Source organism: Magnolia sinica, chromosome 4, assembly GCF_029962835.1.
Source record: "Magnolia sinica isolate HGM2019 chromosome 4, MsV1, whole genome shotgun sequence".
In the NCBI taxonomy this organism is placed as follows: Eukaryota; Viridiplantae; Streptophyta; class Magnoliopsida; order Magnoliales; family Magnoliaceae; genus Magnolia; species Magnolia sinica.
Genome location: NC_080576.1, coordinates 105,984,043 through 105,999,234, shown reverse-complemented (window position 1 = coordinate 105,999,234; position 15,192 = coordinate 105,984,043). Strand labels below are relative to the sequence as shown.

Genomic DNA, 15,192 nt, shown 5'->3' with positions numbered 1-15,192 from the left:
AAAATGGTGGGAATTTCAGGAATGAAGATATTATATGGCAACATAATGAGAGAATAGGTGGAAAGAAGCATGTCATTAGATGCAATTACTGTGGTAGATTAATTACTTGAGGAATTACACACGCAAAACAACATTTGGCACATCGAAAGAAGCAAGTTGCGGAATGCTCCAGCTTGCCAAAGAGATAAGGGAGATGCTCTGGAAAAATGTAAAAAATATTAAGTGGAAGAAAGCTACTATATAGAAGAAGAAGCAGGAAGCTCTCGATACAACTCGAGCTGAAGTTTTGGGGCACGATTACATGAGTGCGAGTGACAACGGTAATGTTGACTTTGATGAAGAACGTCTATGTTGAAGATCAAGAACGTTGACAATTGTTTAAATGAAGGGGGTTAGTTTGTCATGTGGGTGGCAGTGGAAGTGGTAGTGAGAGGGAGACCGGAGTCAGTGAGGGGAGCGGTTGGAGTGGGAGTCATGGTATGTTTATTGGTTTATGACATGCCTTAAGCTGACAGGCTCCTTTAGCTCTTCTTGAATGAGGTAGAGCTTGTGCTAGGGACATAGATGATTTGGATGTGGGAGCCAGGGGGACGTTCATGTGATCCCATTTTGTTTAGAAATAAGACAAAAAGTTGTAGAGGCTGAAACAAATGTGAAGAAAAAATTGTAGTTGAGACGCTTGGTAAGGCAACAACCAAGCTATTCATATATGGCAACATGCAACAAATGTTGCAAAGTCTCCCTACAAGTAGTAATAGATGCAGTAGTAGAGGCAGGCAAAAAAGGTTCGTGTAGTGAGATTAGGGAGATGGGTAGTTGAGTACAGAGATGTTGGTGCATATGTGGTCCACTTTTAGACTGATCTAGCACAGTAGATGATGTAGTCAATGTTTGTAGTATTGATAATATAGGCTGATATTATCAAAATTGCAACTCAGCGATACGAAACGCTATCAGAGTATAAAAAATCCATGATATCACCAAATGCATTGCAATGTATCATGCAATATCGATATATTGCGAGACATCGCTACTGTTTCTTAAACTTTTTCTTATATATCAACAATATCTGTCGATATTGACAAATATCGTCGATACCGACAGGAACCGGCGTTGTGTTGAGAAAACCCAGAAAATTTGATTGTTTGTCTTTTTCTTTCTTCCTTCCCTCTTCTAAACACTTCTAGGGTGGATTTCGGTCCATTATCTTGAATCTTTTGGGAGAAAAACAAAATTTTCAAGCCGAAATCAAAATCAAAGTAGATTTGGGTCCATTTTTGATTTGGAGAGTATTTTTGCATTTTGATCTTCTTCTTTTTTTAATCATATAAAATCAGTGCCAAAAAAAGGTTAGAAATGCTTGATTCTTCATGTTTTGCGTGGAAAATCAAGGATTTGAACATTCAATTTTGAGATTTGATGGTAGGTGCTTCGATTTGGAAAACTTTTGAAAAATCAACTAGTTCTTCCAAATTGGTTGCAATCTTACAATCCAAACACGAAATCAAACATGTATGAGGCCTAAATTTTAATGGGTTAGGTTTGGTTCCAAAATTCTGACTCGATTCTTACATGGGTTGGGTCTAGGGCCCCCATTGACCAGACCCATTTGCACCCCTGGTTCTGAATGACGGTATTGGCCCCATAGAAAATTGATATGATATGACGTTGTGTATCAAAATTAGGGCCGTATTGGTAAGAATTTTTTTAAAGCAAAAAAAAAAAAGAAAAAATGTCAGAAAAATATTCAAAAAAATGAGATACGAATCTATCATTTTTTATTTTTTATTTTTGGTGTTTTGACCATGTATTCAATGGTGTATCGGACCATTCTTTGATGAAAATGTTGTCTGTCGATTTGACTTGTTAAAGGTCAACTAAATGGGCCATAACTGAACACAAATTAAACATGATTTGGTGAACAATGGCCCCAGAAATACAACAAAAAGATGATGAAAATATAAAAAAGAAAGTGAAGGTTTACCATTCTTTCCGATTTTTCCCATAATGGTCCACTTCGCTTCGATTTGTCACATCCCATTCAAATAATTTGTTTTGATCCCAAATTAGATTTATATCTAGCCTAAAATGGGTTTTTAAGATGCTTCCATGGTTTAAATGAAAAGAAGAAAGGTGACATGAGTGAATTTTTGGAAAAAAAAAAAATTTCAAAATTTTGGACCCATTTAAAAACTAAGTCCAGGTCGGGTTGATTTTGAGAGGACATAGACCCTACCTATTTAGTAATTCAGGTTGAATGCTGCATGAGGTGTAACTTTTGGACCTAAACTCACTAATTGTCTAGTCGGGTCCAATGACGCATTGGATCGACCTGACCCATTCACACCCCAGCTATTAATACGGTGAAAATTAATTTCGTTCACCCAACGCACCCTCAACACAATTCAGTGATGATGATCCCATTTGCAATTTTCCTCATTTTTCATTACTCTCTTGTTATATATCTATCCATACTAATGCGGGGGCATTTTCACACCAGGCTCGAGTGTGGTGGCCTGTGGGATGCAGGGGCACACTCGGGGTGGGCGGCCCGCAGAACCCATGGATTTGGGGCCCACGAAGAGGGTTCGGCCGAGGACCTAACCCATGGATTTGGGGCTTGACTATGAGATAAGTGGATTAATTCGCCATGCTCTATCAGTTCAAGTTTTTAGAGAAAGTGGTTAATTGTCTTACATCAAATTGATATCAGAGTGGAAGGTCTCGTGTTCGAGACTCCTCACCGGGGGTGATTAATGCGGGGGTATTTTTACACCAGGCTCGAGTGGTGTGCCCTGTGGGATGTAGGGGCACACTCGAGGTGGGCGGCCTGCAAAACCCATGGATCTGGGGGCCGTGTGAGGCGGAATCCATGGATTTGGGGCCCACGAGGAGGGTTCGACCGACCTAACCAATGGATTTGGGCCCTGACTATGAGATAAAGGGATTAATTCGCCATGCTCTATTAGTTTGAGCTTTTAGAGCAAGTGGTTAATTGTCCTACATTACACACATACAAGATCTTTATGAGGTTATTCAGCTTTGATGGGAGGTTAAAAGCCCAATTTTCCTACCTTATATTTTTTAGGCACTTTTGAGGTCATGAGTTGGTGCATAGAATCATAGGTTCCTTTTTGGATTTTCATTTATTTCTTTATCATTTGGTACTCACTAGACACATTTAGGGTCTTTTCAATTTCTTTGTATTTTTAGTTGATGTATTTGCTGAGCCTTCCCTCAAAACTTATTTGCAATAAAGCATAAAATAATATTATTTTGGCAGGATTGATGAGGATGAGCTGCGTCGATTCTATACTGCAGCAAATGGTGATTTCTCATGCTTGCTTTCTTCAATCAAGAAGACAATTCGTTGGAGGGAGACTTATACTATTCTTTCAGCACAAGAACTAGAGATGTGGTCGCATTTGGTATTTTGGCATGGGCATGATGTGAAGCTCCGACCTTGCCTTATTATTCGCCTTGGACTTGCATGCTCCAGGTTGGCATCTGATGACAGGCCTCGCTTTGCTCAAGCAGTAGGTATGGTTTTTTTACTTTTTGTGTAGACTTTTACATGGCCGTATGACATATAGGTACCACTTCTGAGATTTTAAATTTTACGTAGCGAGGGGGCACCACACTGGCACAAATTCTATGTTCAGCCATCTATTTGTGACTGAAAATTGCAGTTTCTTTACTGCTGTTTAATTTAGGGGAAAAAAAGACAAAAAAAGAAAAAAAGAAAAAAAGAATGATTCATGACTGATATGGGCTGTGTAGGAACTCGATTAGAGAAGGGACCCACCAGTTTAACCTGAATCCAGGATGTTTGAATTCCTCGGTTCTGTATCCAACTCAGTTGTTACTCTAGGAGAGTATCGACTGTACACCTGGCATCTATGCCTAAATATGAATTGCCCAAATGGTTGTGCATTTCTTGGACTATACACGGTCATCTCCTCGATATGGACCTACCTCCTTTTATTGGGCATTGATTTGTTAATTGGGACATCTATTTCTCATTCTCAACGTCGACTTGATTTGTTAAAATGTCTCACTTCAGATTACATTTTGACGTACATTTGGACAACGACCCATCCACAGGGAGCCACACTAATGGTTTGGATTGAATCCAAATTGTCCAAATAGTGGGCACCACATTAGACGGGACAGTGCCTAAAATCAGGTTCATAAAGTGATCCCTACCTCCTGTTGTTATACATTTGTTTCTAGAATTTGGCTCGTTCCATTTCTTGTTTGGATCGCCCATTTGATTTTCATAAACCACACATTTAGGATTACCTTCAGATGGACCTCCCCTCAAAAAAAAAAAAAAAGGGGGGGGGGGGGGGGTGGAGTTTTACCTTTTGGTGTATTTCTTGGGTTATGCCCTGTCCACAGTGTGTCTGCTATTTGGATGGTTTGAATTTCATTACATGCATGACATATGTAAATGTATTGATAGTCCTGTTGTGCTAGCTAGCACATGAACTATCATCTTCTGGAAAATTGCCAGAAATGTAGGAAACCTTTAAATGTTTTTGACAGAGTGCATTGCTGCATGCCAATGTAGACCACAATTGTACTCCAGGCACATCTGTACGTCATATGAGGCTATCCAATTCATGTGTTCTGCTTAGATGGTTTTTAGCTTTGTGACAAAAAATTAAAATTTTAAATTAAAAAAAAAAAAAAAAAAAACTGCATTCTGAATTTCATCCTAACCGAAAAGTTGGTGGTCATCTCGTCGAGGTTTAAAAAGAGAAATAGTCAACCATTCAACTTTAATAAACAGATGTCCAATGATTAGAAGTCATGATCTTCTAATCCATCTGATTTAGTGGCTATTTCCCATCTATATTGAGTTCCACTATGTGGCGGTTTAGACATACACCTGTATGCCATGTGTGTGATGCCCAAGTGCATGCATATGGCTCTTGTGCTCCGCTAGCCTGCCAGCTAACTCCTCTCATACAAGTCCAGAAGCATCCGCTTCTGTTAAAAATGAACGGTATATGGGGATCTGATGGCTCAGACACAGCCGAAATAATAGTTGGATCCCCCTGGTCCTGAACTTGGATATGATCCAAGGACTGAAAGTTTAGATCCAAATGCAGATCCCAGTTAGACTAGGTCTGTTGGATCTTCAAGTCGACTCGATCTCTTGGAAACCCCACCAATAGCAGATAAGCTGATGGAGAGGAAACTGAGAACTTTGATTAGGTTGGGCCCTTGCCAATAGGATAAAAAATGGAATGGAAACTGAGATGGTTTGTTCGTGTGCAATGAAGATGGAGATGGCTTCTGTAAGAAGGGGAACTTTTATTGGTTGATGGGGTGGAAAAGATGATGAGAGGAATAACTAAGAGGACTTGGATTGAGGTTGTGAGAAGGGATATGAAGGTTTTTCATTTACCGAGGATAGGGCCTTACATGGTTGTTGAAATAGGACTCATGAAGCTGATCCCAAATCGGTAGAGACAAGGCTACGATTAGAGCTGTACACGAGTCGAGGCGAGCCGAGTAATGCCCTACTCGTACTCGGCTCTTAATGCCCGTGTCCTGCTCGTACTCGACTTTACTCGGCCATCAAGCATGAATTCGCTGCTCGTGCTCTACTCGCCCGAGTACGAGCGAGTACGAGTAGAAAACGAGTACCAGCGAGTATGAGTAGAAAACGAGTACCAGTCAGCTTTAATCTGAGAAATTCAAATCTAAATTCACCCCATCACCTGCCGCGTGTTAGCTTTAAAATCTAACGGCCACAATCAAAAGGAATGAAATCCTCTAAAAACCCTTCCCAGGAAGAGCGTGCAACACCCAACCTGTTTGAGCCACTGTGATGTACGTGTGAAATCCACTCCATGTATCGGTTGCATAACCTCATTTCAAGACCCGGGTCCCAAAATCAGAAAGATTCAAACGTCAAGTGGACCACACTATAGAGAGCGGTGGGGATGGGGAAACCCACCATAGAAACCTTTCTGGCGTGTACCGTGTTTTCTATAAGCCATCAAATCTGTTCATATGGTGAGCCCCACCCGGACGAAGATCCATACCAAATATCCACTTGATCCAATGGTCAGTCGAGACTGGTTGAATTAAAGTTTTTAGCCGTGATTTTACATTATTCCATGGTGTGGCCCACCACAGTTTCAGATCAATCTTATTTTTGCACGGAGGTGAAGATGAGGTGTAGACGTGTAGTGGATGTTATAGTATGGAGAGTGAGTGGACAAAAACTTACTTTCTCCAAGTAGACCGGATCTGCTTTATATGAAACCGGTATTATTATTAACAGCACGCTCCTGTCTGCAATTAGTACGAGTACAGACCATGTTTGAGTAATCCAGACCATTGATATTAGTCTAACTCAGGTAGCTGACCTCTGCACAAAAAACTGCCCATCCTAACGGTCAATTAGGTGTCTAAGAAATAGACAACTGAGAAAGACGGACAACGTGTAGAAAAAAAAGATGGACACGAGTCGAGTACCGAGTAGAGTACCGAGTCGAGCACTACTTTGCTCGTACTCTACTCAAACTCATAACGAGTAGAAAAAAACCACTCGTACTCGGCTCAAACACCTGACGAGTAGAGTCGAGTCGAGTACTTGTGAGTCGAGTCGAGCGAGTACCCAAGCTTTCTCTGCTCGTGTACAGCTCTAGCTACGATGATGATGATGATTCCAAGCCATATGTTGTCTACAAGCATATCTACATGTAGACATGTTGCCAAAACCTAAACTAGACTTAATCTTAGCTATTAATCTCTAGTAATTGTAAATCTTACTGCTCGTTGATCCTTTTAAAAATACTGTAGCAGGTACTATCAGCGCAATCTTTCTTGATAGAAAAGTTAAAGATTCTAGCCATTAAAAAAGATTTTATTTATAGAAAAGAAATCCTAAAACTGTGACTCAAAGAATTTTGCAGATCTGCTCTTTTAGGACTTAGGCACGCATATAATAAAATTGGGGCTGGCAGATGGGTTTTAGGACCCATACATTTTGTATGGTGGTGGTGACCATTCGAAAAGAAAAGAAAAAAGAAAGAAAAGAAAAGAACAAGGTGGTGCCTCTTAAACCATGCACATGACATAGTTGTATGGCAATCCAGACCATGCAAATAGCTGACCCAATTGGAATTAAGGACTACTCGCTATGTTAATTTAACTACCAATTTGATAGCCATTTCAATGGTTTGGTTTTCTTGATCAGAGAGATGCTTCATCCAGAATGTGCCCCCACAATTTGGATGGTCTTGATTGCATTACATGAGTGCCACATGTGAGGTAGATGAATCACCATCATTTTCAAATTGTAGTGAACTATCATAAGAATCTAGCCCTATAATTAGATTGGTAACTGTCAGGGATTGCACATGGAGATCTGCAGATGTTTTAAATGATATTTCCCATCCTTAGATGCAGGCTCTCTCATTCATCATTGTTCATCAAGAACAAGATCACTTTCTCCTTGGTGAAGGATGAACTTTCAAGGTTGTCTTTTATTATTGGGATTCCTTCCTCTCGTGCAATATTGTTCTGTCCTCTCATGCAATATTGTTCTGCTTTTTTGGGTCTTGTAAATTGCTTGATAACTTGGGATTCCGTACTCTCTATTGCGATATTGTTCTGCTTTTGGCTTCGTAACTTTGGATCTTTCCTCTCTCATGCAATATTTTTCTGCTCTCCATTTGCTCTCAATTCATGTATTACTTATTAAACTTGTATGTGTGTCATTAACTGACTTAGTCCAAGCTCTTTTAACAAATCTTGATTTCCTTTTGGTCTTTGATTTAGGAAATTATTGTGATTTGTCCAGAATTGCTCACCACTTTCTATTATTTCTTTGTCACTCTTTCAGTATCCCAAATTGAACATGGAGTTCTCCACTTGGTTAATGCAGAAGATCCTCGGATTACTGTTTTGATGGACTGCAAAGGAGTGTCTGCATTGAAGTTCCCTATGCAAATGATGCGATCTTGTTCCACTCTCATGCAGGATCACTTTCCAAACCGTCTTGGGCTTTTGTTTGTTTTACGGCTTCCTCCAGTTGTCCGAGTAATTGCCCAGACTTTTATTCAAGTAAGTTCCTCAAACTAGTTAGAATTTGAGAATTTTTCTTATGCATGTTACTTCTTTTTCTTGATAATAAATGAACATCAATAGCAAGGGAAATGAGTCCCTGATAAAAGGAGCTGACCTGATACAGCACCAAGGGCCTGTCTGGATTGGTGGAAACCGAAACATAGATGAGGGAAGGAAAACGTTACATCTGAGGAAAACTGTGGAAAAGAAAAAGGTTTCCTTTTCTTTAGGTCCAAGAAATGAATAGGAAATCACCCTTGTTAGAGGAAATCCGAGGAAAAATAAATCGATTTCTTAAATCCTTGTCTTTCGCAAACGAGGGAAACTGTCACATCTGAGGAAATCAATTTCATTTCCTCAGTTACTTTTAGATCTCCACCAATCCAACAGAAGCAAGCAAAATGTTTAACATGGGGTCGGTGTTGGAGGTGTTTAGAAGGGTTAAGTTGGATGTCATGGGGCGGGCCTCATGTTTAGTATCCTTTGAAAATAGTAATCTTTCCCCTTTGTTGTAATTTGCCTAAGTTTCTATTAGGCTTGCTCTAATAAATATTCATTATCTTTTAAATAAAAAAAATAAAAAAATAAAAAAATAAAAAGAAGAAGAAGAAGAAGAAGAAGAAGAAGAAAGCAAGCAATATGTTTAACCTAGAAGCTAGGACATGAATCCTGTTAGAAATGAAAAGCAATCCCCACAGGCCGTTTCTCACCCCCAACCATTTGGGGGGCATGATGGCAGAGTACCTAAAAGGGTTGTACCTGTAGAGTGATAAAATAATTTGTTGTGTTTAGCAGTGGTGCGGTTGGCACGACTTTCAAGTTTCCTTTAAAATGTGATTCCCAGTGTGATCTTAGCTAAGATGGCTCCTTTAGATGAGGTATGGCTTCTACTGGTTTTGGAAACATTTAGGAGCTGTTTGTTTGTCATCATACCTTGGTCTAAGAGCCATCCTCTTTTATCCACTTACCCTTTAAGTGGACTAGGGAATGTGACACATGCAATGCACGTGGAGAGAGGAAGGAAGAGAAAATTAGTAGCCTGAATTGCGTAGGCACATGGAGGGCCTGACTTGTTAACTAATCACTATGTTGGACAAACATGCATCAGATCCACCCTGTCCGTCAGATGGGTTGTCTTATTTTCACCATGTATCCAAGTATTCAGTGAAATCCAAGACTTACATGGGAAGCACCATACAGAATAGTCATTCCCAAAGCCTTAAATTTACATGGTTTGGCCAACGTGAGTATTGCAATGTTACTGATTTTCGGGGAATCCGATAACCTTGGTGTAGAACGTTAGATGAGTGGCCTTTGAAAGGGGAAAAAGCCGTCAGATTAGTGGATTGGATGGCATATACACGCCACAGTGTAACCCCCCCTCCAATGCAATTTGGACTATTTTAATGGTGGAACTTCCCATCTCAATGTTTTCGCATGTGTGGCCCACCCATTGTTCAGAGTATCCCTGATATTATCCGTATCTCCAGCTTGGCAATACCAATAACACTGGTAGCGATACCGATAACACCTGTGGCATCAGAAATTCCAAGTATCGGTGATGTATTGCTAGGTATCGCCAATACTTTCGACTGTGTAAATTCTAGGTGTTGCTTGTATCACCAATATTTTCGACTGTGTAAATTGCAAGTGTCACTTGTATCCCCAGTGTATTGACGATATTTTGATAATATCACCAATGTATTGATCATGCCAAAAATTTGTTTACTAAAAAAATTTCCATTTCATTTTTAAAAAAATAAAAAATGGGTGCATGGTTGTATGCAAGTTCAAATTGTTAACGATAATATCGCAATATTATCATTATCACAGCATGGGCGATATCGAGACCACTGTCTTTCATTTCCTTTTCATTTGTCGACGATTTCTTGGTGAAATATCATGTGTTGTCGATATTATAAGATATCAATAGATGTTTGGATGGATAGATGGGATTGATGAGATGGTTGGACTGATTTCTTAAGACAACACATGCTTAGCCCCCATTAAATGGAAACTTATTATGTATGCATTCTTTTTGTAAGTTTTTTATTCCCAAAATATGCAAATATGTGTATTTTAGCATCTCCTAAAGTTTCCCCAGAAATGCCACTGTTTTCCCCAATGTTTCCCCACATTCTAGTTATCGGTGATATTACCGGCGATATCGAAATTGTTTCCATATCCCCAGCCAGCGAAACCTGTAGCAATACCAATACTTCAAACACTGGCCCACATGAGTGTTGAATCAAGCTGATTTTTGGGCCCTAGTCCAAACACAAGATGAGGCATCTCATTGACATGGTGGATCTCATTCATCTACATGAAGTCATTCAGTCTCATGCGTAAGTAGCACCTTGTTCTCCATATGAAAGTCATGAAACTTGGGTGTGGAGAGACTTACCATGGACAAAAGAAAAGCCGTTGGCTGCCTTTTGCGGTTGAAATCTGAGTTGTCAGTTGGACAACAATCACATTTTCAAGTTCCTAAAATATCCCTACCTTTAATTAAAAACTTTTCGCATGTCCTTTGAATATTGGACCCCCAAAAACTAATTGCAAGGGCAAAATTGTCCAAAAGTTGCTCACGTTATATTTTGTAGGTTGTATAGATTGTTGTCATTGTTTTAATATCCTGTATGGCTTTAGATTCAAATTCACATCTTTTCACCAGACTTCCACCATTTGATTTTTTTTTTTTCCTGAAATTATCTGACAAAACCTATTAGAAAGGAGAATGGTTCTCTAAGACTGAGAAACAGGAACTTGAAATGCACATTCCAAGACGTACAAGAATTGCACTTAAATTAGGAGTTCAAGAGTTTATTACGATGAATGCATGATTATTCCAAGGCTTTTTCTGCCCTTTTCTGGACTTCCATTTTTCCTTGGATCAAGCAACAACAAAGGTAGTTTCTTAGTGGGAAAAACCTTGCCATTGAAAAATGACAGATAACAGAATATTCACTAAGACAATTGATTAGAATCATTAATAGAAAGTGAGTTTCTCAAAAACTCCTTTAGCTAATGTATCGACGGTACAGTTGGCTTCCCATGAAACTACGTTCAACACAATCCGCATCGAAGAAGCTTGCATTTTTAAATCATTTAAAATAAAAGCTAATTTCCAAGGGACAACCATCCACTGAATGCCCGCCCGGTTGCATTATTTGGGTTGCCTTCCACCGAAAGTGGCCCAACAAAGTGGCTCGAAAGATTTCCACCCAGTTTTGATCGTGGGATTAGTGTTAGAAAGTGGTGATGATTTGATCATCAGAAACTCTTCTCTATTTGAATCACCAAAAAGCTCCCCTTTTCAGTATACTCTTACTGCTGCTGCTGATGATGACATGTAGTGTCCTCATTCCCCTCTTCAGCCAGTAGATCACTAACTTGAAGGCTTAGAATTCCCTGTCCACGTGGATGGTGATCCATAGTTTGGTCCATCAGAGCACTGATCTGAATCAGATAACCGTGGGCCCCACTTGATTGGACTGGGGGCACAAGGCTTTCATACATCTATATATGCATGAGGTCTGTATGATTCTTCTAAGCAACTCTAGAATAGGTTCTTTCAAATTTTCCCATTGAATCTGTTGTTTCTAAATTTCATGATCAGATTCTGTATCTGCCCATGCTACATAAAATTGTAAAGTGCAATTTTATAGACTCCTAAAACCCTAAAAATTTACTCCCCTGTATATACAACTGTTTCTGGGCTTAGCAGGTCTTGAGACCATCGACTCGGCAAAAACTGCGTGTTGAAGGGGAGAGGTACATCAACATTCTCTCAGAACACCTTGAGATGATCCCTGCATTCCTCGGTGGGCGCTGTACATGTTCCAAGTGCCAGATGCTCTGCGTTGGTCACATTCAGCCTCCTGTGGAGGAAACCCATAAGAGGGAGGTGAACCCGAGTTTCGAAGATGATGACTTGATGGGAGATACTTATCTGAGTGATCCCCCCATGAATGGTGGTTGCGATCAGATCCTCCGGACAGCTATAATTGGGGTGCTTATGTTGTGGATTTTCATCGCTTTACTCACAGGTATGCATGACCCAGATAATTTGGCCTTGTAGAGGAATAACTGCTTCCATTTGCACGTTAAAATTTTCTACCTGTATCTGCAATTCTTTTTCCAAATCTCAGCCTATCTCTGTACTGCTTGCTTACAAGTTACAATGCAACACACGTACTGTAAATAGAGGACGGTATTAGCACGTGCAGCATTTATTCTCTATGTCAACTGTCTTGCGATGGCATCTGTTTGTTCTGCGGGGTGGCTATGCATTTATTCTCGAATGGATATATGCTCCCTTGCCTTCTTTCTGTGCATGGTGTTTGGATGGTGCCACTTTCCATACCGGGGGAGTTACAAATCATGGGAATAGTGTAATAAATATCACCCAGATTTTGAAATCCCATTATGATATAGTGAAAAATACACTAAATGATATTATCATGAGATCTGCAAAATCTCAGCAGAGTTTGAAATATTGTGTTTTTATCATGAAAAAGGAGTAAATAGCTCAAGGATTTGTTATATAAATTTATATTTAAATTTAAATTTTGTTTATTAATTAATAAATATTTTTATTTTCAGCAAGATTTTCCCGACAATATCCCGAGAAAAACCTCAAATTTTGAGAATCTCCCGAGAAATTCTCAGGCTGAGAAATTGTCTAGAACGAGATTTGTCACTATGCATGAGAGGTTGATCTTGAATTGGTCATTTTATTTATATATTTATTTGACATCTTATGCATGGAACTAGAAACCAATATTTATAAATCTATTGTTTGGTTGATACTTAATGCTCAAGTGCACACAAGGCACGAGCAACAAACAACAACCTAAAAAAAAAACCGGTAGTTATGGTGAGCAGTTGGATGGTTGCCTGATGGTTGTCAGAGTCTGGGGGTAATCGGCTGGAGTTGAGGGAGTAAGGGTAGGGGATGGAGGGAAGGGTTCTTCAATCTTGGATTTTGTGCGAAAATATGTTTTTAGGGAAGTTAATCCTACTTTTGGATTTGGGAATCTCAGTATATCTTCAGCGGAGGTGTACTCTAGAGCGTTAGTTCTGTTTAGGGGGGCACCTTAAGCTTTTCCTCTTGGGAGTTTTCTTGCCAGTCGCAGGACTGGTTTTTGTATTTCTTTTCTTTTTTGCCTTTCCTTTTTTTTTTTTTTTTTTGGGTTCTGTTTCTTGTTTGCTCTTTTTGTAGCCTTTTTCCTTCCTTTTTCTGCTTAATAAAATTCTCATCTTTCAAAAGAAAAAAACAAAACAAAACAAAAGAAAAAGAAACTTTTGGGATTCGAGGGTTGCAGGTGGACTTATCAATCCTAATCCTTGGGGGCTGCAGATAATGGATTAAACTATCCAAATGACCCTATGTTTAGACGGATGGTAGGATTAAACTATCCAAATGACCCTTTGATTAGACGGAAAAAGTACACAATCCTCAAGCCGCAAGGGTTCTGAAACATGATGCTTGGGCTCTCAACAAGGTTAGCGAACTGGGTCGATCTGGTCTCAATGCCCCCACCGGGGTTTATGAGTTTTACCACGACTTCGTGAATGGACGAGAGACCCAAACGAGTCACCATGCTCTCTATCTCATTTAACTTGATTAAATGCATCTGGCCATGCAGCCACCGAAAATTCCCAACCTCTATTTCTTCTATTGCTAGTTGGCCGAACAGAGGTTTTCTTTTCTGAGAAAACCTTTGATACTCTGGCAAGTGACTGTTGATATGCAGGCGGCGAAATGGAACGCGTGGGACATAAATTGCTCAAGTTCAACTACCAAATGGTAGGTCTCTATCTGGATGGATCATATATCAAAATCTACACTGATTTAGTTTCTTATTTGACCCGTCAATGGACATTTAATGGATATATCGGATTGGAATCATCCTTGCGGTGTCAACAGCTAGATGGAATACAGAAACGGCATACATTAACCTAGAAACTGCCGAATATTATGTGGCTCGGACCATTTGGTCTGTATGATTTTTGGTGCATGTGCCATCCAGGTGAGGCCCATCATATCAATGGTTTGGATCATTGAACCATGGGCTCTACTGGTAGAAACTGGAAAGCCGAACCTTACCTTGCAACCTTTTCGTAGGAGCAATGGAGAGCACCTCTGCTTTTCGATGGTGCGGCTGTAACGCTCCACAATAATTATGGTGATGAAAAGTCCAAATTGGAGTAATGATACGTGCAGACTGACTTTTCAGTTTTGTGGGTCGTGGTTTGGCTGGTGATCCCAACATCCAGCCTGCTAGCTGGTGTCGAAGCTCTTAGGACCCCACCATGTGTATGTGTTTCATCCACGCGGTCCATCTATTTCGCCAGCTCGTTACATAAATCAGTGGGGTTAATGGCGTCCACCCTAGAAACCTTTCTAGGGCCCACGGTGATGTTTATTTGTCATCCAACCAACCTATTCATAAAGTCAGCCCCGTCCCTGAGGTTGTTTGCCTCATGTTCAGCTGGGAAACCAAAAAGCTTCCAAAACTCAGGTAGGCCACACCATAGGGAAACATTAACAGGACAAGGGGCTCTGAAAATCACCCTGTTCGAAAACTCGGGTGCGCCATATTCCATGAATTTAAAGGCTTGAGGAATGATTTTGTATTGTGCAGAATGGTGTGGCCCACCTGATGGTTGTATTGTCTCGAATTTTTTGATGCAGGACAGATACCAAGTGGCACACCTGATGAACGGATGGATCTCGGAACACGATGTTGTTGTTCCCCCACCTTTAAGGGTTGGCATGTCCCCAATGCACATACGCCCAAATCTGAGGTGGACCACGACCTAGGAAACGGTGGTGATTAAACGTTCACCGTTGAAAACTTCCCAGAGCCCACCTTAGTTCATAAGGTCACACAAACCTAGATGAAGAATAAAAACAAATATCACGTTGATCCGAAACTTCTGCGGCCCACAAGAAGTTTTAAATGGTCAATCACAAATGTTTCCTGTGGTGTGCTCCACCTCAGATTTGGATCTTATTCATTTTGGGGCTGTAAAACCCACCTTAGAATGAGATGGAATTTCATCCATTCACTTGATAGTGGGGCCCAACCGAAG

The 15,192-nt window shown here is 40.1% G+C and overlaps 1 protein-coding gene across 4 annotated transcripts in view; it reads left to right on the top strand.

The window, feature by feature from the left end:
* LOC131243661 (uncharacterized) overlaps positions 1 to 12,333 on the top strand; it is a 39,807-nt gene extending 27,474 nt beyond the window's left edge. For 3 of the 4 annotated variants that reach the window (XM_058243159.1, XM_058243157.1, XM_058243158.1), the window contains exons 5-7: positions 3,284 to 3,540; positions 7,868 to 8,088; positions 11,816 to 12,333. In XM_058243159.1, coding sequence (XP_058099142.1) covers positions 3,284 to 3,540; positions 7,868 to 8,088; positions 11,816 to 12,172 — 835 coding nt within the window. In that variant the 3' untranslated portion in view covers positions 12,173 to 12,333. The remainder of the gene's footprint in view (positions 1 to 3,283; positions 3,541 to 7,867; positions 8,089 to 11,815) is intronic. The other variant, XM_058243160.1, reaches the window with a different exon arrangement.
* Positions 12,334 to 15,192: the final 2,859 nt, after the last annotated feature.